This window comes from Callorhinchus milii, unplaced genomic scaffold, assembly GCF_018977255.1.
Source record: "Callorhinchus milii isolate IMCB2004 unplaced genomic scaffold, IMCB_Cmil_1.0 Scaffold1, whole genome shotgun sequence".
NCBI classification, from domain to species: domain Eukaryota; kingdom Metazoa; phylum Chordata; class Chondrichthyes; order Chimaeriformes; family Callorhinchidae; genus Callorhinchus; species Callorhinchus milii.
The window spans coordinates 26491415-26513126 of record NW_024704742.1 but is presented as its reverse complement, the minus strand read 5'-3'; the positions used below and the strand labels follow the sequence as shown (position 1 = coordinate 26513126).

The window sequence follows — 21712 nt, the reverse complement described above, 5'->3', positions numbered from 1 at the left end:
TCCAGGAAATGTCAATTGATATATGATGGAATGTACATTTTGATTTGTTTTTATTAAATGTTGGAATTTTCATCATCCATTGCACTGGGTGCTGTTAATTACTATATTTCTGCACAGCAGCTGGATTTTAGTGATAAGTGTCTTTCAGGTCTGTTAGATAAATGCTATTAATGAAAAGAACTAGGTGACAGCAAAGGGCAGAGGATTCAGGCAGATCACCGTGTTGCTATAAAATTACACAAGATCATTATAAATCATACATGGAGGCTGATTAAGTCCTCGATCGAAGACACAACCACTCTTGTTGTCAGTGGCCATGTAGCGGCAAAGTGTAACAAGGGGATTGATTTAAAGGTCAGTGTCTATCACAAAGTAAGCCCAGACTTGGACCCAAATGATTAATGCTTTTTTCATAAAGAATTGATAAAGGTTCTGTATTACTCTGAATGAATGCTGTTTGCACAAAGCTTATTTTTTTTCCCTTGGAAAAAAAATTCTTCCCACGATCTTTACATTGTCTCGGGCCAAGAGGATGAGCTGGGATTATAAAAATCCAAGGTTTTCTTCAGTCACCAGGGCTCCAATAATGTTTGCATCTCAAGCAATGTCTACCGCCTCTAAACTGTTTCAAGCTCTTTACAGATAGTTGCTGTCAAGCGTTTGTATTTGTTGGTAAATGTGGTAGTTTGAGCACTACAATGTCTCACAAAAGTGCAGTCAAGAAGGTAGATCTTCAGGCATCATTTGAAAGCAAAGAGAAGGAAGGCGACAAGGTGGAGGGATTTGGGGAGAGAGTTCCAGAGAGAAGGGATGAAAGTGCCTCTATCAATGATTGGGTGCAGGACATGTAGCAGGCTGGAGTTGGCAGAATGAAAGATGTGACCAGGGAGGAGGATCGCAGGAGACTGATCGCAGAGATAGGGTAGGTAGGGTGAGCCATTTGAAGGATCTTAATGTTGATCTGCTGGGGGATGGGTAGCCAGGATGAGGATTGGAGTGGATTGGATTGGAGTGACCCGGCCTCCACAGTTGAAATCAGGAATTCATTGCAGACGGAACTTCTGGTGCCCGAGCTGCTAAAATCCCATTTTGTAGAGTCCTCTCAGCCACCGCCTCCACCAGCTGGTGTGGGGAGCAGGACTGCAGTGTGATTTGTGCACATGAGCCATATTTGTACTGCATGGTAGGTGGCAGATTGCTGTCAAAATCGTGGCCATTCGCTGCCAATTGTGCAGAGTTAACACAGCATTGAAGAGACATGGAGGTGAAGCAATTACTGAAATTGCCATGCGGAACCGCTGTCACCTCACAACATTTGTCACGTAAAATTAAATGCACAGGTTTGCCACAGTCCCATGTGACTGAGCTCATCACAGACAAAGCTTGGATCTCAGCCCACTGGTCAGAATCTTTTGCCCCAAGATCTGGCAAAGGGAAGTAGCTCCCAAAGCATTTCACTTGCATGTTTCCTCCTCCTTTCTATGATCGGCAGAGGACGAACATGAGAAGCCTACAGCACCTTCCTTTCTCCGCCCTCCCCCCTCCCCCACTCCCCCCATTGACTTGGATGACAATAATATTCTTCCTGTTGCGCACAGAATACCACCCGATAGCAGACCAACCCAGCACATCTGCCATCTAATTAATTCCAAGTACCTTGAAGGGGAGACGAACCCGAGGGACGCTACTGTAGTGATACATTATCTTTTATCTTTTCTGATCATGTTGAAAGCTTTGTTGGCTGTATCCCCTCGTGACCACTCGCAGTCTTCACTTACACTTAAGCAAGGGGTGCATTAAAGTCCCTAACACTTGGGTTTAAATGGAAGCCAGATCAGGGGGAAACTGGGCAGCATTTTTCCTTTTACATTCTTTTCCTTTGAAAAATATGTAATTAAAGTCAGTGAATGCGATTTGACGGCATCTGTACTTTTAATGTGCGGTGAATGTGGCAATTTGTCCGAATGAATGACTGACTGTTATCTCTGACACGCTTACATCCTGATTGCCTCCAATAATGGGCTCTTTGAGATGATAATTGGCCTGTGCTTATTATCGTCTCCGTTGAAATGTGACAGGAAAATTACAGGCATGTGCTAGCATGATGGGGTAAGAAACTTTTGAATTGGGCTTTAAATGCTACATTTAAGGGGTTGAGCAGTGAGAAAAGGTGTATGTTAGTATTCAAGTACTTTGTCCTCGAGTCAAATAACTTTCTTTAAATTTTGTTTTTACCTTAAGTGCAACTAACTGTATATGGGTTCTCCATGTAATTTCTGGATTTACTTTTGTTTCATTTCTGACAACTTGGCTACAATCTTATTTGTTGGCTTTCACCCCTCTTTTGTCACAGTTTACAAAAAAAAGTCCATGAACATGCAAAGCAATAATGTTCTACCCTGACCTTCCCTCATTGACGATTAGTAAAATGCAAATCAACCTAGAGGGTGAAGGTGCTATTTATATCCCAGATATAGCCATTGTGTGACCAATTTGCTAAAACATCTGATCGTCACACACTGCTTTGCCCATGCCTTTTTAACAACAACAGGTTTTCAGTTATACAGCGCCTTTCATGTTTCAAAGTGCATCACATAGCTGATTGGGAGCTTGAGTTGGGCGGGAGGTGAACGAGGAAGGAGGTGGGAGGTGACCAAAAGCGCGGTTGAAAAGAATGGTCTTAAGGCAGTCTTTCAAGTAGAGAGGAAGGAGTTCCATTCAGCAGGGCAGATGGCTGAAAGCTACAAATGTTAGGCCTGGTCAGGTGGGGGACACAGATATCCTGTTCGCTAAGTGGAGGGAGTAGTTGGGGCAACTGAGTTATCTAGTGAATGTTGCCATATTTGTTTAGTGGGTTTCACCCAGTGTAAGCACAGGCCTCCTGCTCTGCCATCGGAACAATGATCGTTTAGTTCTCCAGGGAGTGTTCGGTAATTGAAATAGAAACATTACTGTTTAAAACCCATGTCGCTGACATTGTGTTTAGTTCTTGTCACATTGCTTTATCTGCCCTTACATGTAAATATACGCTTAGTATTTCTATGCTTGTTTTTTTCCATTGCTGTACAATATAGGAAAAGCGTGAGGTAGACCGCGCATTTCTGTTAGCAGGGTAGTGCACTTCTTCAAGTAACTTCTAAATTAAAGGGATAGGCTATTAATGGGCTGGAATTTCTGAGATTCACAAAAATAGAGAATGCTGTGTCTACCTTTGTAATGTCTCTCACACTGACCTCAGGTTTGACTTTGTCAAAGTGTGGAATCCCTGGTAACCGGCAGGAGATTGATGGCCAAGCAGAGGTCCAACAGATCAACCTAAGATGCTTCCAGAGAAGGGCAGGCTTAGCAAGTTACTGATCTTGCAAGTTAGAGCCCAGTGAATTGTAGGAGCCTTGGTTCACCTATGGAATAAACCATTGAACTTGTAAATAAATGTTGCTACAATTCAGTGAGAGCCAAACCAATGGTTCATTCCCCCGCTGCTGCTCTGTGAAAGGGTTACTTTAGGTTTGAAATCCAACTGAGGTTCACTTGACATTATTTGTAATGTAGGAGTGCACTTTGATCAATTTACTGATTTAATGTCAAGGATATTGGAGATTGCAAATGCCAGATAATGCATGGTAGAAGAAGAAAGAGCAAACGTATGTACAAAAAGAAAGGATATCCATTAACAGAAGAGAGAAGAAGAACCTGTGTGTAATTATTGATCTTTCTTTGAAGGTTTCCAATCAATGCGAAGCCGTTATTAACAAAGTCAATCAAGTGAGAAGTTCCATCTCCAGGATCTTTGACATTAAGTTTTTTTAAAAAAAAGTTATTCTGCAGATCACTGGAGAGGCCACATCTCCAAATAATTGTTGGACTTTGGGGCAGTGGCCTTTAAAACCATTTTTTTTGGATTTAGAAAAGAAGGACAAGGACATTTAAATACTAAAGCTCTGAGTTATCAGGAACACCTAAGAGTTGAATGTGGGAATATTCTGTGGTGATTTTGCATTGTTTATCTTTGGGACTGTTTTACAAAGACCTTTCCCCAGGAGATGATGGGTGGATCCACAATGGGGTAGATTGTTTTATGATTTGTGAAAGGAGTGAGCTTGATGAACCGAATGGACTTTTCACATTCTGTGCTTTCTTATATTCCTATTTGGAGTATTCCAGAACTCCCAGGTAATATAATATTTTTTGTATTACCTGAGTAATCCTCATAAGTTTCTGCACCAAAATGGCCAGGAAAACATGTACCTTGTTCCTCATGCTTTTGAGTTGCCTGTCTGCATGTGTCAGACACCTGGCTGACCAAAAAAATAACCTGTCAAGTTATAGTGCACACAATGGATTAGCTTCCATGAGGGGATTTGGTGGGTTAGCTCTGTGAAGCCTGGGTTACATTGCAGTGCAGACTAATGACATGATAGCTTCTGTGTCAGTTGTAGGATTCAGATGTAAAAATTAGTTTGGGAGTCTCGATCTCTTTCCCGGTGCGTACCAGCTCACGGCACAAAGCTGGCCTTAATTTATTACTAAATTGGCAATTTCACTCAGACTGGGCGATGGGCGGTGTTGGAAATAAAAATGTGAGGCTGGAGCAATGTAGCCCTGTGCCAGACATCATTGGCCAGTTCCTTCAAGGCTTGATAACCAGCCATGCAGTTGTGTGAGAGAGTGCAGGCCGAATTGCCGATTTACATTTCATTATTTCTGTTTTACCACAGTTCGAGTCATTGCCTTTTTTTTCACCTTCTTATTCCTTTGCAGTTTTCACAGGTCATTGGTCTGAATGAGAGAGTGCACTGCTAACCAGTACATTGGAATGCTCTATCACCACTGAAGGAGTCTAATGCTTAATATGTAGGACATTTATGATTTTCAGTTTTAATCTGATAAAACACCCCCGATAGAAAAAAAATATAGAAATCAGAGTTTATCTAATAAACACAGCAAAACCCTGTCAATGGTTACCTGTTCTGACGTGCGCTGCTCATGTGTAAGGGGAGAGATACTCAATGCCTCCTTCCTCAAACATGAGAGGAGACAGGCACTCCACATGCATCAAGGGACCTCTCCTCCATGTGCAAGGTCTGTCTGAATTTTCCATTAAAAGTGAAAATCTTTGAAAAATCCCAATTTTTAGAATTAAAAAAAAGCTAAAAATAAATCCTGAAAATTTTACTTTTTAAACCCGAAAACCAGAAGCCCTATTAATACGTTCTCAGTCTCCTGAGAGTATCCGTGATGAGGTCTTATTCTCCCAACCGTTGAATTCGATCGTCTTTTCAACTGAACACTTTGATCAAATATGATGACCTTTCATACACACTATTCATAATAAATGAGCTAATACTCTACATGAAGCGTTATCTCCTGAGAGAGGAGACAGGGGAGAAGCCACTTTCATGGTCACTATACCAGCAATTAAGAGTGAGGAATGGTAATATCACCAGTGCTAATTATCACATCAACAGTAGGCCATACATGTCCTAGCTTCCCACTTGCATTTTTCTCTCATATTTGACAGATCGGGTGGCACTTCAGCCAAATCCCATCAGGTTTCTAGCACCAATGGATCATTACTCCATTCATGCTATATTGAAGATCTGCAGATTTTCAATACAGCATGAATGGAGAAAAATTGGCAAAATAACCCCACACTGGGCATTTACAATGCACTTTGGTTTGTTTAACCTGTGTCAATTTGTGCAGATTCATAGAAGGTCATGCCACAGATACAGGCCATGTGGCACATTAAGTCTGCACTGATGTTTCTTTTTAACCATAGGAGCCACTAAATGTAATGCCTCACTCTTACTCATTCCTCTGTAGTCTCCGAGATATTTCTATGTTTGAGTGGTTACCATTGTGAATCAATGAGGTTGTGGATTGCACCTTTTGTCGGAGTAGAATGCAACAATTTCATCCCGATTCCTCTTGCTGACCTCAGTCAGCACCACTTCATAGGATAGCTGGAACAAAGCTGGGAAGCAACGACTCTTTCAAGGACCTTGGAAAGAAAAGGGAATTTGGAGATGTGCCGGCAGTTAGAAAGCAGGGATGGGTCCAAGGAAGGTTTCTTCAGGATGGGGATGATTATAGCTGTTTTTAGTGGAGTGGAAATGGTGCTAGGGAGAGATTGATGGTGTTGGAGAGTAGAAGGGTGAGGAGGTGTAGCTGGGAGGTAAAGAGAGGGGTGGTGATGGGGTCAAGGGAGCAGGTTGTGTGTTTCACGCTGGATACAGTGGTGATGAGAGAGGAGGGAGAAACAGATTCGAAGATGTGGATGGAGGGATGGGTAGGGGTCGGAATGTGTGGGGGAGATGGGGAGGGAGTGGCAGTTGGAAGGACGGAGACAGCTGAACATATCCTTTCGATTTTCGACTCGAGGAAATCCAGCATCTCCTCACAGTCAGAATTTGAGGAGAGAATGGGCGAGACATGGGAGCGTGGACGGAATAGCCGGTTGGTAGTAGAGAAGAAAAGCCTGGAGTTGTCCTTTGCCTCCAAGATTATCTTGGAGTAGAGGGATGTTTTGGCAGAGGCAAGGGTGGAGCGGTATGTTTTGATGTGGTCCAACCAGATCTGCCGATGTACTGTTAGATCAGATTTGAGCCAGGTGCATTCAGCGGCACGCACCTGATCCTTGAAGGAGCGGAGGTGGCTGTTGTACCAGGGTGAGGGTCATGAGTAGCAGGCAGTTCGGGAGGTGAGGGGGGCAAGGGCATCAAGACCATATCAAGAATATGATCCAGAAAAAGGAGATTATGTGAAATTTAAACTGAATTAGGAACATAAAAATTGCTGTTCCCTAGTACTGTGGTAACTTTTAAGGAGGAGAATCGACATAAATATTATAGGTTCAACTATAATGGATGCAATTATTTGCACTGCCTGTGGAATTTGAGAGGCTTGCAAGTGTTGCACCATTTGACACTGCAAATGATGAGTTTAATCCCACACAATGAGATGAACTTTGTTAGGCAGGACATGTGTCAGCAGAACTGTTTGGTATTCATGGTGTATCACATTATCAGGATTCACTAACGTTATCTGAGATGGTGGGATGCTTATCAGCTGGACGGTGTCATTAGAAAAGACTCCTTATTCCTGGCCAACAATTCCCCCAGGTAAAACTGGTAGCATTCACTTGGCTGTTTGTGGGATATTTACTGTGCAAATTGGTTACTGCATTTGCCTGCAAATACACGGTCACAACACATTACAGTAAAATCTTGCAACGCCCTTTTAGATGTTTCAGCGACGTGGTAAGACTCTATATTAAATGCAAGGATTATTATAATTATTCCCCGTTTCCATTTCTCATTTTTGCTTTGCAGTGTTGAGCTGAAATAAAACTCTTGGAAAGACTGAATTGAGTAGTTTTTATTCTCCAAAACAAAGAGAAGGGTTTTGTCCCTCAGCAGGATATCTTCAGACTGCAGTCGTGACAACAAATTACAAGCAGCCCAGATTAATGAAACAGCAGAGTAGCAGTGTGATTGAGTGTGATTAGGACTGGAAAAGGTCGCCACTACTACATGAGGTGCAGCTCGCACTGCTGGTTAGTCGAGTCATGTTCAGTCGTTCATTAGGTTAAACCGAAACACCTTTTTATGCTTGTGTTGCCAAATCTGCTGTCAGAATGCAGCAAGTAACTGGTGTCCTGTAGTTTGTACTAAAAGACTAAAAGTCTTTTGTTTTTTTCTAAAAAGTTAAAATCTAATATTTTGTTTCGTTCTAAAATATTATTTTATTTAGCCCCTTATCATGGCAGAATGCCTTGGACGGCTTCACCCAAGGAGTTGCTTTGACATAACGGTATCTCTTAATGTAAGACAAATGTATCAGCTCATCTGAACTAGCAACATTCCACAAACAGCAACCAGGTCACCCCAATCCAACGAATTCCCTTTTTTAAAAAATAATTGCAATGCAATGTGTTACATCCACTTGACCGGGCTGGTAAGATCAGTTTGCCATAGGGAATTACAGCTCCTCTGACAACACACCACTGCTGTGGTACTGCACTGGAGCCAATGTTATGCTTACGTCCTAGCATGGGACATGAATCTACAACCTTCCAACCTGGGCAAGAGTGCTACCAACTGAACCAAAATGGCACTTGGATATTTGTGGGTAAATAATGAAAATTTGTTTTCCTAATTCTCTTTGTTGAAACTATTTTATATTCGGTATGTAAGATCGTCAACCCATTTAGTTATTCCTAGATATTTGGTTTGTTTCCTTTCGATGTGCACTGGTGTAAATAACAGAACGTGCCCTGCCTGGTATCAATTTGAGAAGGGCAACAGTCGTCAATTTGCACACAGGAAGGACCGACAAACAGCCATGAATGATCAACTTATTAGAAGAACTGTTGAGCACATCAAAAAAGTTTGTAAAAAGGCAGAGGGGACATCAGTTTAATGTCTGCTCTGAAGGATGACCTCTGTCAATTCAGTGATCCTCCAGTACTGTAATGCAGTATCAGCTTGGACAAGGAGCTGAAGTCCCAATGTGGAGCTTTATCATTAACCCAACTCAGAGGCGAGAGTGATGGCAACTGAGCCAGGCTAACCCTTGCTGATGTGGATTTCAGCATTGGTCTAATTTGGATTGATTTCACTTGTTTTATATTTGTTTGATTTTTTATTTATTATTATGGCTTCATAATAACACAGTAACAGTTTTAGGCAGAAGTAGCCCATCGGTCCATGTACGCTACCCATCTAACTGTCCAAAAGCTGCCTTCAGCATATTTATCCCAGCATTGAATAATGCTGAGCCCATTCAATTTCCAACAATTTGCCAGTCGTGTTTTATACCGGAGTTCCTTACTCCTAAACCAGCTTTGATAGTTTGTTCCACATGCCTATTGACATTTAAATGGAAAAAAAATCCTTCCGCCCTTCAGAGTGGGTTAGAATCTATACGATGGTTGTGTCTGCTTTGTTCCAGTTTGTGCACTTGCCATCACTTCCTATAACGGGTTACACCGTGAAATGTTGCAATGCGCAGAACGCACTAAACTTAAAATATTCATCGAAAATGCAGGACCCAAATCTGAAATAATTACTCAGGGGTTCAGACTAGTGTTGTCATTGTATCTGAATGACACCATGCTGGGCTAATCAGCCCAAGAGGCAAGTATGCTAATAAATAGCCTGAAGGTAATGCAGTACATGTAGTTATAAAACATGATTGCTCGCTGCTTGATAACCGGTTCAATGTGAAGCAGTTTTGAAAATGACTTGGCATTGGCATGTTGTATAATTGTACTAATCAAGTCAGCTTGCATCCAGTAAAGTAGAACTGCTAAATATTCATTTGAAGAATCCCCTACAGAAAATCTGTAATTGAACATATAGTAACCATGGCCCACTCTGACTCATTCAAATGTGTCCTTGATTTTGTTTGCTTGTATATAGCCTGCTATCTTCATTAAGCCAAAATTTTCCTTGAAAACAATAATCTTTACATTTGATATTACACCTTTCCTGTCATGGGGAGTAGCGCCTCGGAGAGCTCAACAATACAGGAGTTTGAAGGGAGAACGTCGCAAAGCCCTACAGGATTTACTGTAGGTGCAGTCACTGTGTATTGTGTAGGCGAACACGGCAGTCAATGTTTGCACACCAATGTCCCACAAACAGCCAAGAAGTGGTGGATCTAATTTTAGCTTTTATCTGTATGGAGGGGGTGGGGGGGCGGCGGTTGTTGGCTAGTATTCTCTTTTCAGATAGTGCCTTGGGATCTTTAACGTTCACCTCAACGGGCAGACGAGACCTCAGATTAACGCCTCATCTGAAGGACCAATTAACTAAACCTAATGATAGTGAGCTAAAGTGAAAAGCCAGAAGGGAAACTGGCTTTAGAAAACACTCCTTTCAGCACTCGGGCATGAGTTTGCATCTGGTTTTAGCTGAGGCGCAAGCCTCGTTCCTCTGTTGGCTGTAAGCATCTTATTTTGCTTTTCAAACTTGGTGTGAATTTCAAACCATTAGACAGCTACTCTGATAACTATTCTTTCAAAACCTTTAGCAATTTGTCTTTTTCATATTTAAAATCCAGCCATTGGTTTCATTCTCTCCAACAATCTACCTCTGGAATTTCCACGTTTAAGGCGGGATGCATGGAATTCTCATTCTTTTAAGCGCGGTGATGGATTTCCGCATGTGTCAGACACTCGGCTGACCACCTCCCCCCAATAAATGTTTCACTCTGAATACGTGTCGGACTCCTGATGTATTCCACATTGTGCACCTGTGCTCATCTGTGAGTTTGATCACATGTTTAACCCAGGATTAAAACTGTGCCACTATTGAATGGGGTGAAATACATTGCATCAGCCTAGTGGAGAAGGTATTTTGAGATATGAGTATTCTTGTGGAGAATGATTGGCATCCATACAATAACAAATAGCATTTATATAGCGCCTTTCACGTCGGGAGGACGTCTCAAGACACTGGACAATGAGGGGTTTGCACCTGAGCTGTGGGTTGAGATCAGAGAGGGAATGGAGGGATTTGTGATTGATACACAGAAATAAATACCCACAAATTACTGTATATAATATTGTCGGTGACATCTATTTTTCTGCTTATATGTAGGTTTTGGTGTATTTTGGTTGGTTTTGGTGACGCTATCAGCAATTAGACCTATTCCAAGCTATTAAGGCTACTTAGTGCTGAAGCAAAGGCATTCACACAACAAGGCTCATGACTGTTATGTCATCTATGCTGATTGATTGACAGATGGTTACTGATAGAAGATATCCCAATTATCAATCTGGTGTATTTTGTGAACTGCTTCAATGTTACAATCCTCCAGATAAAATTGGTCAATCACTTCATGGCCATGTGTGGGACATTGCTGTCTGCAAATTGGCTACATGTCGCCTACAAATAAATATACAGTAACTGCACTGTAACTACAGCAATTTTCTGTGACACGCTTTGAGACATTTTGACGCTGCAGGCGCTATATCAAACCCAAGGTTTGTATTTGTTATTGTTACACTGGCAAAGATATGTGGGGATTTTGTACATTAATAAAATGTGTGCTTCACCACATGGCTGCCTTTAACAACATCGTATTACTGAGCTGCTCTTTACTGTCCTTTCCTTTTCCCCCAGTGTTTGAGGAGCCGGAAGATCCCAGCGGCCGCTTCTTCTTCTCTGAGATAACCTCGTCTGTTTCTGATGTGAAGTTCAGTCACAGTGGCCGCTACATGATGACACGGGATTACCTCACTGTCAAAGTCTGGGACCTGAACATGGAAACCAAGCCGATAGAAACGTATCAGGTATTCTGCATAAACCTTGAGATCAGACAATTCAAGGAGCTTGGAATGTGCTAAACCTAAAATCTGGTCCCTGTCACTAAAGGGCATCGTTCATTTTGCTAACATCTATTTTATCATGAACGTTACAGCTTTTTGCACAAATTTCCGGTACAGTTCTTTCTCGCAATCATATTATTTTAAGATATTGCACAGTTTTTACATTAACAACAAAATTACATTTGTAAAGCGCCTTTCACGTCAGGAGGACGTCCCAAGGCACTAAAATCTGAGCAGTGCAAAAAACATTTAATTACGCCATATTGACTGATTTGTGTCATTTTATTTAAAACCTGATTTTTAAAAAAATCTCTACAGTAATTTTAGTTTGGTATTTGTACCTTGGCTGTATTGGGCAATATAAAAGAATACAGAAGTATTGAGATTAATGACTGGTCAAAGGTAGAATTAAATTGAAACCCAACTTCAAATCGATGCTCTGACATCTCTCCCTGGATTTCATTTCTCTAACTGCCCGAGGTTTCGCTTGAGGCAGGATTCACATCTGATACATTGGCTGATAACACAACAGGATTCTGTGCAGTGCCTCATGATAATTGCTTACCTGCGTATATATTCCAAAATCTGTATGTGTGAGTCACATTTTAAAAACAAACACAAGCACAGAGATAGTGTTTAAAGTCAATGAATAACTCGCCTTAGATTTGTTTTCAAAGTTGATTAGTCTCTTATTTTACCCTTTAGGAGATTTTGTTTATCTCTTCTCTCAAATCAATAGTATACGTAAGGCAGGTAAATGAAGCAATAATGTCTAAATGTCAATAAATGCTGAAAGGCAAATAAGCGTTTAGTTACAATGTCAATTTGTAGTAGTTTGTGTAAGAGGGGGATTAAAATGTCTTAGTGAACCACTTCTATATCAGTATTACTTAGTCCATTTAGAATTTACCTTGTGTTTCTGTGTGTGTGTCTCACTGAAGCACACTGGTAAAGCTTGTAGGTTCATTCTCCTAATATGAAAATCACATTGCAATAGAGAAATGCTCTGTGGCACGACCTTATATATAATGGAAACTGCTTAAGATGGGCTTTGACATAATGAAACAGTAGGGAAAGGAACAAAATCTGTGAACGGAATAATACTCCTGTTTGTTGTGTAATTACTTCTAAATATAATGTCAATTTAAGCTGTAGTTGGGTAAGTTAAGAAGCTAATGCTCTGGCTTACACAGCACTAATCACTGGAGGTTTGGTGTATTCACATAGGAATATTGAGCATTGGAGGAGATGGTTGCAGTCAACCATCAATCTGACAGGACCCAATGTTTAAAAGATATGATAGTCTCTCTCGCCTCATAAGCATTTTTTAAACCCCAAGTCTATCCAGCTCTTTTGAATTTACCAATATAGCCTTTTCAATCTTATTCCTATTAAAATATAAATTGCTAATCGGTTGCTGTTGCTTTCTTATTTTTAATTGTTTAATATTATAAATGATGCTTTTTTTTATTACAGGTTCATGATTACCTCCGGAGCAAACTTTGTTCTCTTTATGAGAATGACTGCATCTTTGACAAATTTGAATGTGCGTGGAATGGCTCAGACAGGTAAACCCGACACTACCCACTCAAGCTCCTCAGCTGCCCTCTCCATCACATTGTAGAATTTGTGAGGTGTGAATGCAACTTTAACACTGATCCCTGCAGAGGTCATCCTCACTGCTTGGTTAGGCAATCCCTGTGGTCCTGCATGCAATTCTGGTCACTACCATATAAGGAGGCTGCCTTGGTCCAAGAGGTAGTGCCACAAGGATGAGCCATAGTATTCAAGGAACGATGTATGAGCAACAATTAGACAATTTAAAACTCTTCCGCATTGAAAAGGGTTATCTTAGAGTGCGGTCTCATCGAAGTATATAAGATTCCCCAAGGGATTGAGAAAGTAAACTCAGAACAATACTTTCAAATACCCCAGGTATTAGAATAAGGGCACAGGTTGCAAAGGGCGATTTCAGGACACACCAGGAAGAGTATTTTTACCTAGAAAGTAATTAATGACTGGAACAGGTTACCTGGAATGTGGTTGTGGCCAGAACACTAGACTTATTCATGGAACTGCTTGACGCTGTGATGGGAGAACGTTACGGTGGCTATTCTGAAAGAATGAAATCAAATGGGTCAAAGGGCCTTTTTTTCTTTCTTGTGATCTTGCAATTTGATGTGGTACCTATAGCGTTAAACATCTCAAAGCGCTTCACAAAGTTTCTGCAGAGTTGTAGTGACTATGTATTTGTAGGTGAACTTAGTAGCCTTAAGGCTCCTCCTTAATCGTGTCATAATAAACCCTGTACTTTGAATTATTATTAATTATTATTAGGCTTAAGTAATGAGTGCTGTATACAGTCACAATAGTGGGTACAGAAGCTTTTCACAGAAGGATGAGATGAGGTGATCTGAGATGGACATTAGCGGGTTTTGCAGGATGGTGGGGAGGGGAGAGGGTGAGAGGAAGGTCAACGAGGGGAAGAAAAAAAAACATATATTTAAAAAATATGTGGGTGGTGAAATATTATTGGTGCATAAATACTTGTAAGTATTATATTAAGAGCAAAAGGATCCTTATTAAATACGGTCACTGCTGTGGTGTTTAGACTGTGATTGATATACTCTAATTGTAATCAACAGACTGATCACAGACCCAAGGAAATGATTTATATTGGACGCACGTGTGACACATTTGTCACCTGGCTCTCGATGGGAGTTAACTGAGACTAATCGGGTAGCTTTGCAGTGGGAGAGAACCATGGAGCCCGGCACGGCAGCTTATTTATCACCAAGTTAAAAGTGCACACAATTAGGTCTGTGTTAAATATAGAAGACGATTACAGGGAAGGAAGGCAGATCCAACCAATATATTACACTAATTCTGCCATGGTTTGTAGCCCAAAATAGTTTCTCGGCAGCTGGATAAGGCAAGTGAATATCCCTCTGAGCTCCACTTGCTCTCCTGGCATAAGGTGTGCACAGATTATTCATTCATTTATGTTAAGGTATTTGTTTTCTTTTTGGAAAAGGCTTTGCTTCAGAATCGAATTTAAGCTTAAAATGCCTGTTCTCGGATGCCGATTGGTTGTTGTGCAGGGAGCCTTGGTGTTTTGTTCAACCTTCAACTCTCCTTCAAACCTTTCATTTGGGCTCTGACTAAACCTGCTTTCCTCCATTTCTGTCGCTCACTTCCATGATCACCTCACCCCCAAACACAGCCGAAACTCTCATCCACACCTTTGTTACCTCAAGACGTCCCTCTTTGACTGCACTTTCAGTCATCTTTCCCCTCCCCACCTCCAGCTTGGATGCCCAGTCAGCAGTGTCAATGGCTTTGAGATGTCCTCTTGATGTGAAAGGCACTGTATAAATGTAAATTGTTTCGTATACTTGACTTCATCAATGCCCTGCCGGTCTCCCACCTTCCTGGTTTCATTCTCCACAAGCTCCAGATCATCCAGAACTCCACAGCCCACATCCTCTCACACACGACAAAGATGACTGAAAGTGTGGTCAAAGAGGTATGTCTGGAAGTAACAAAGGCATGGATTAGAGTTTCAGCTGCTTGGGGGTGAGGTGATCATGGAATTGAGTGATGCACCCCACCTCTGCCATCTCTTGTGGTCTTACTCGCTCCGTTCCATGTGCTTCATGTCCCCACCCACCCCGGCCCAGTTGATGAACTTTCAGACACTTTGCCCCACTCTCTAAATGGCTCTGCCTCACCTCCTCTGTTTCGAAATGCATCTAAAACACCTTCATCCCATCTCACTCACTCTCCTATCTGAAGTTTTCTTTCTCTCCTTTTTTTTCTTTCTTTTTCACTCTTTTATTTATTTTTGTCTCTCATTTTGTTTCTCTTTCTCTGTCTAATGTAATTTGTTGTTGTGTCTCGCTCTTTGCTAAATAGGATTTGGGGGATTGTTTCTAATTGAAATCGCACCTCAACTTTTTATTATTAACAGGGTATAATGTGTAGCAGGTTTAGAGTTGCTTTGTTGATGAATGCAGTTCTGATGAGTTGTGTTATTTTGGATTGTGAAGCGCTGCTTTAAATCTTGTACTTATATTCTGCAAGTGAACACTGGGGAACACGACCAAGCTAGACTGCAATGCTATTAATAATAATCCATTAGTTTGATATGGCGCTTTTCAAGTCCGGAAGAATGTCTCAAAGTGCTTCACAGGATACTGTTTACTGTACAGTGCAGTGACTATGTATTTTTATTGGGGAATTTGTCAGCCAATTTGAGCACAGCAATGTCCCACAAACAGTCATAGAAACAGGAGTAGGCCATTCAGTCCCTCGAGCCTGTTCCACCATTCTGTAAGATCATGGCTGATTTGTACCTCAGCACCAATTACCCACTCTTGCAGCAGTTAACCGCCCTTGCCCCAATTACCTACCCTTGCCCCAATAATCCGCCCTTGCCCAATATCCCTTGATACCCTTACATGCTTCCTGTAGTTAACTAATCTGCCAAGACTCACTATCCAGACTGATCACACATGAAGAATGCCCTATTGGGTGAAGTACTGGGAGTTGCCTAACCTGTGAAACCATTCTCTCTTGTTATGTGACCCAAGGAAGAAGGAGTGGCAATACAATGAATTTTAAAACAAACATATTGATTTAAGGGGCAGGAGTGCTTATTGGTGATGAAATGTTTTTTCTAAGCTATCAATATGGATATTAATCTCAGCATTTAAAAATAAAGTTTTAATGAGACATTTTTCAAAATACTGAAAATATTTATGTGCATTGATTGAAGGATACTGTTTCGTTTCAGATTTATGTCGAGTGGAAATGTTTAACCATGCGATGACAAATAAGTCTACTTCTCAAACAAGAGCAGCACTGCCATCTGCTTAGCAGGTGTCATTTTCCTCTTCAGCCTAGGACACTAGTACACTTGGTTCCTTAGAGCTGACTCCGTGTACTGGGAATGCCTTTTCTACAAGTTAAAACTGTCACAACCTTTGTTTGTGGCTTGATCCAGGGAGGTGTAGGAAATACAAACCTATGTGGGGTATAAATGGATAAGGACTTGTGGCATTTTTACATTGAACAAAATTTATTTAGAAAAATTGTTATTGCATGTAAAATGCTAGCGCGCTTTACCACAATGTAAATAACTTTTAAGAGTTTAGGATGTTCATAGTTATCACAGGATTGGTTCGGATGAATACCCACCCAATTTTGTGTGTGTATGTACATGTGAGTGTTTGAGTGTGCGCATGAGCAACTGTGCACATGTATATACATGAGTGCATGTGTGTGTGTATTTATATTTATGTATGTATGAGTTTATGTACGTGCACATTTCTAGACTACAAAATTTAAATCCAATTTAATAGCCGAGCATCGACAATATGAGACTACTTGGTAGACAAATTTCTCTGCTTCCGAATTGTATTGATTGATTGTATTCTCGTCATTTCAAAGTGAGGAAACGTTGCTCTATCTTCGTTTCCCCAAATTCTGTCTGGGCTTAAGACGACTTCCAGGATCTGTGATGGTTGAACATGAACCAAAATGCTGGCACCTCTCAGTTTTCACAGATGCCTCAAGTGAAAGTACCTATGTCATTTGGATATAATTACATCGCCTCTGATTGTGAAACAGGTTGTTAAACAGGGACATATCAAAACGACCAATATATTATAATACTGCAATATCCTTTCACTCTATATTTCTTGTTGCTACTATCTGTGCTTTGACGAATGTGCATTCCTTAAAGTATTCGTAATTGAGGTTGATTTGTGCGGAACTGACGTTTTGAAGTGTCTGTGCTGCCCTGACTGAAGTTTGTGTGTCTCCCCTTGTCCGCAGTGTAATTATGACCGGCGCCTACAACAACTTCTTCAGGATGTTTGATCGCAACACGAAACGGGACGTCACGTTGGAAGCTTCCAGGGAGAACAGCAAACCACGGGCCATCCTCAAACCACGCAAAGTGTGCACAGGAGGCAAGAGGAGAAAAGACGAAATTAGTGTTGACAGTTTAGACTTTAACAAGAAGATCCTGCACACGGCCTGGCACCCGACAGAGAACATAATAGCTGTGGCCGCCACAAACAATCTCTACATATTTCAGGATAAAGTGAACTCGGAGATGCACTAAGTTTATAAATACCCTGAGTTGGTTATAAACCAGCCTTTTGTTTTTTTGTTTTTTTTGGGGGGTTGTTGTTGACAGGTCTTTGCGACCTGTCTGCCAAGTGATCTTCACAAGGTTGTATTCATCTCTTAGTGGAATTGTGGAGTGTGGTTTCTCATTAGCGTGTATCACTGTCAGTAACCATTGATTTTTGGTCACTCACCGGGGGGCTGAGACCGTCACTCCAGGGTGGACAGACGAGAGCAGGTATGAACACCGCCCTACAGTGTTGAAGCTCTTCTCCGCTCAGCCCAGTGTCGTGGCCCAGGCATTTAAATGTTTACTCCGTGCGTCGTCTAAAACTTTTCATGTGAGATGTCCTGAATTTACACATGGCGATTTTTATATATAAAAAAAAGAACAGCTAATGTGGAGCTCGGACTACCGATTCATTCCTGATTGTGTTTATTTTTAAAAAGTCTTTGCAATGGATTGGATTTGGTTGGTCTCACAGTACAGTTAAGCAGCTTCTCGACAGGCACCTGAGGTGTGGGTGGTACTGTTTCTATTTCGAAATGTGTCTCAAATCAAACCTGGCAACATCTGTCAGGATGTGGCTGTTCCAGGGATTGGAAGGAGGGTAAGGGGGGTTGGGTGGATGGGTTTTACATTACGCTCTTGTAACTGGGCTTCAATCCAGCTAATGGACAAAATGTGAATCCATCTTTTCCTTCCCGTGAGGGGGTCTGGTTTGCAATAAGCGAGTTTGAGCATTTGCTTCCTGGTTTCTGCAGTGCACGTATAAGCAACAAAACAAAAACAAATCCCTCTCTAATTTGGCACAATTGGTATTCACTTGGCAGTGTCACTCAAAGAAGTCTTAAAGATCAGGGTGGTTTGTGGAGTGGTGAGCAATGGGATTAGGTTTAAGGCAGCTTGTCGGAGTACAAGTAGTAATAATGGGAGCTTTGCATTGTGTCTGACCAACGGTGGGCCTGACCTCCGGAGCTCTTGACACTGTCACTGGCTGCAGTAAGGAAATGTTCCAGGGCCCAGCACTGCCATCACAACTGATGCAAAAATGTTTTATGATTTTTTTGTGATAAAGAACATTTTCAAGATTTTAATAAACAAGCTTCACTTGACTAATGCTCCTGATTGTATCAAATGCTGCCTGCCTTCTCTCCCAGATCTGAATCACTCTGCCCACCCCATTGAACCGCTGATTATGCAAACCCAAGGATAAGGTGGATTCTTGCTTAACCCCTCGGAAAACCATTGATTTCTGACGTATTTATTCCACATTTCGAGTCAGCCCTTTAAGGTTAGGCTACATTTTGTTTTATAGGCTGTAAGAGAAGCTGTAATCCTCTTTTATTGGAATATAGCTAATAAAACTTGATTTTTGTGATAAAGCACAGGAATAAAGAACACTCATGTTATATAGGTTTGATTTTGACGCCAGTTTAAGTGAACTATCAGAGGACACTCTGCCTCTTGGGGAAGACCTGTCAAATAGACTGACAACACCTGTTTGTTCTATACAGTACTTGTGTGTTTTGAAGGTTAATGGTTTTATGGAAATGTTTAGTAATGGGGTAAATGGTTGGTAGAACCGTCTTTACAGGCTGAGCACTGTTTAATTCTTACACTTTTTTTTGGACTGCACTGATGAATGTCATGAGACTCTTTTGTATTTTTCTCACTTTTGCTGCATTTCCCAGTAACTCAAAATCCCGTGTCTAAGAGCGGGTCGGTGGTGGTGGTAGTGATGGTGAGGGAGTGCTTATTTTATTTTCCGTGCCTGTGGCTTTGTCCAAATTTCCGATCAGTCAGAGTTTAGCGAGCTTTATTCCATCTGGATTTACCAGAGAGGTATCTTGGCAGATGGTCATCTGGAAATGAGCTGTGATTAACAAAGCACAATAAAGTTCTCGGAAGTTTATTCGGTGTTGTCAAATATATGATGAATGTACAGATATCCATTGCATCTTTATAGAGGACGTCTTTAGGCTCTTGATTTAATCCAGCCGCTTTATTGAAGACTAGATTTTGCCACTGATTTTTTTTTGACTTACTGGGGAATAAGACTAGAATTTTTTTTATTTATTAAACAAATTAAGTATAAAATTGGGGGGAATTATACTGAGCATTTAAAGAAAAAAAACTGAAGCAGGTGCCTATATAGAGCTATCTTCAACTTTAAGCTATTTTGAGGACAAGTCTTTGAAACCTGCTCAGGAGAGGGGGGTTGTTGATTTGAATTGCATTTTTCAAAATGTCTGCAGTTTCAGTCTATAGCTAACCAACGCTTCTTTTACCTTCTAATGTAACGTTGGTGAAATGTTTCTGATAAACAGAATGGCTATCAGGTGTGTTAATATCAGGTTTTCAAATAAAATAAAGACTATTATCAGCCTTTGCATCCTTGAATATTGCCTAAAGTTGTACTTTACTGTTTTGGAACAATGATCATTTACCACATAATGTTTCATAGTTGAAAGAGTACCTTTATTTGTCAGTTTGATAATGCTAATCAGCCTTGTATTGGTTACAGCTTCTTTCATGTCAGAAGGACAGCTCAAAGTGTTTCACAGGATTTACTGTGTATTTTATAGGTAAACGCAGCTGGCAATTTGCACATAGCGATGTCCCACAAACAATCTGGGATTGTTTGGTCAGAACACAATGAGCAACTCTGTTCTCTTTTCATATAGTGCCAAGGGATTTGTAATGGTACCTGAACGGGCACCTTTAGCGTCTCATCTGAGGGACCTCACTTCCAGCAATGCAGCACAGCCAGAGTATCAGCCAGACTGAGCTCAAAGTCCCAACATAGAGCTTGAACCCACAACTTTCTAATTCAGAGACGAGAGTTATGTCAATGGAGCCAGGCTGACACCTCTAAAGTGTATCCATCGATGTACTTTGAAATAATGCTTAAAATCATACAGAGATTTTACCAATAATACTGAATGATAGACTACCAAACAACTGAGTCAATGGATTTATTTTTGGTCAATGGAAATATTTAAGAGGGATGTCGAAGACTATTTGGGATGCAGGAGTATGATTGTATGATACTACTGATTTACTGGATACATATATATTTATACACACTACATATTTTCATTTATATAGTGCCTTTCACTCTGGATGTTCCGATGTCCTGGACATTCCAGGATTTGCACCTGAGCGGGGGGTCGGTGGGTCAGGGCAGTGAGTGGGGGAAAGATGGGCAAAAGTGGAGTCGAAGAGGAAGGTGTTGAGGCGGACTTTGGAGGAGGCAAGGAATGGGATGATTTAAAGGACCTCCTGGATGGAGTTCCAGAGAGTGGGGGCAAATACCCTGAAAGCCCAGCATGTTTCATGTCCCCCACCCTACCCTCACCATCATCAGCGATCAGGCTTTCAGCCATTCTGCCTCCACTGTCTGGAACACCCTACCCGGGGTCCTTCCAGCTCACTTCCTGCCTCACCTTGTTCAAGGTCTAACTTGAGACCTATCTCTTTGCCGGATTTTTGTTCATCTTTCCCCTCACCTTCCACATCCATCCAACATTATTAACTTTGGGATGTCCTCCTGAGGAGAAAGGCATTGCATAACTCTAAACTGTATTGTAACCAGGAGAGGGTCCCCAATTTAAGGGATGCTTTAATTCATATCAGAACTTTTACCCCAGTTTGTTTGATGGTGTTGCAAGTTAAACGCACCATCATTTTAACTTTAGGACCCAGACTCTTATTTAGTCTGGATTGATGAGATGAAAGTCTCTTCTCTGAAAGCCATTAACCTGTTAGCCAGGAGATAGCTAAATTTAGATCTGAACAAAATGCCCTCAAGCCTACATTAATCTATGATTCAGTTTGCACTGCTGCTTTTTTGTTTTGCCTCTTAATAAAATAAAATACACGGAGCGTTGTAATGAATAATAATACTTACATTTGTTATATCACCTTATCACGTTGTCGTTTCGATGTCTCAAAGCGCTTTCACAGAATTGTAGGTGAACATAACAGCCAATTTGCACACAGCAATGTCTCACAAACAGCCATAAAATGAACGGCCAATTTTATTTTGGAGATATTTGGCCAAGACTCCAGTAGAAACTCCCTTCTCTTTCGAACAGTGCCATGGGACCTTTAACATCCACCTGAATAGGCAGATGGGACTTCATATCCTTTAATGTCTAATCTGAAGGACAGCACCTCCGACTGCATTCGAGTGTCATTCTACGCTGTGAGTTCAAAGTCCCCGACGTGGGGCT

The 21712-nt window shown here is 41.2% G+C and overlaps 1 protein-coding gene across 2 annotated transcripts in view; it reads left to right on the top strand.

The window, feature by feature from the left end:
* The window catches only part of LOC103181323 (serine/threonine-protein phosphatase 2A 55 kDa regulatory subunit B gamma isoform), a 193569-nt gene extending 173692 nt beyond the window's left edge, over positions 1-19877 (top strand). For both annotated transcript variants that reach the window (XM_042338812.1, XM_007897730.2), the window contains 3 exons: positions 11133-11302; positions 12815-12906; positions 17177-19877. In XM_042338812.1, coding sequence (XP_042194746.1) covers positions 11133-11302; positions 12815-12906; positions 17177-17468 — 554 coding nt within the window. In that variant the 3' untranslated portion in view covers positions 17469-19877. The remainder of the gene's footprint in view (positions 1-11132; positions 11303-12814; positions 12907-17176) is intronic.
* Positions 19878-21712: the final 1835 nt, after the last annotated feature.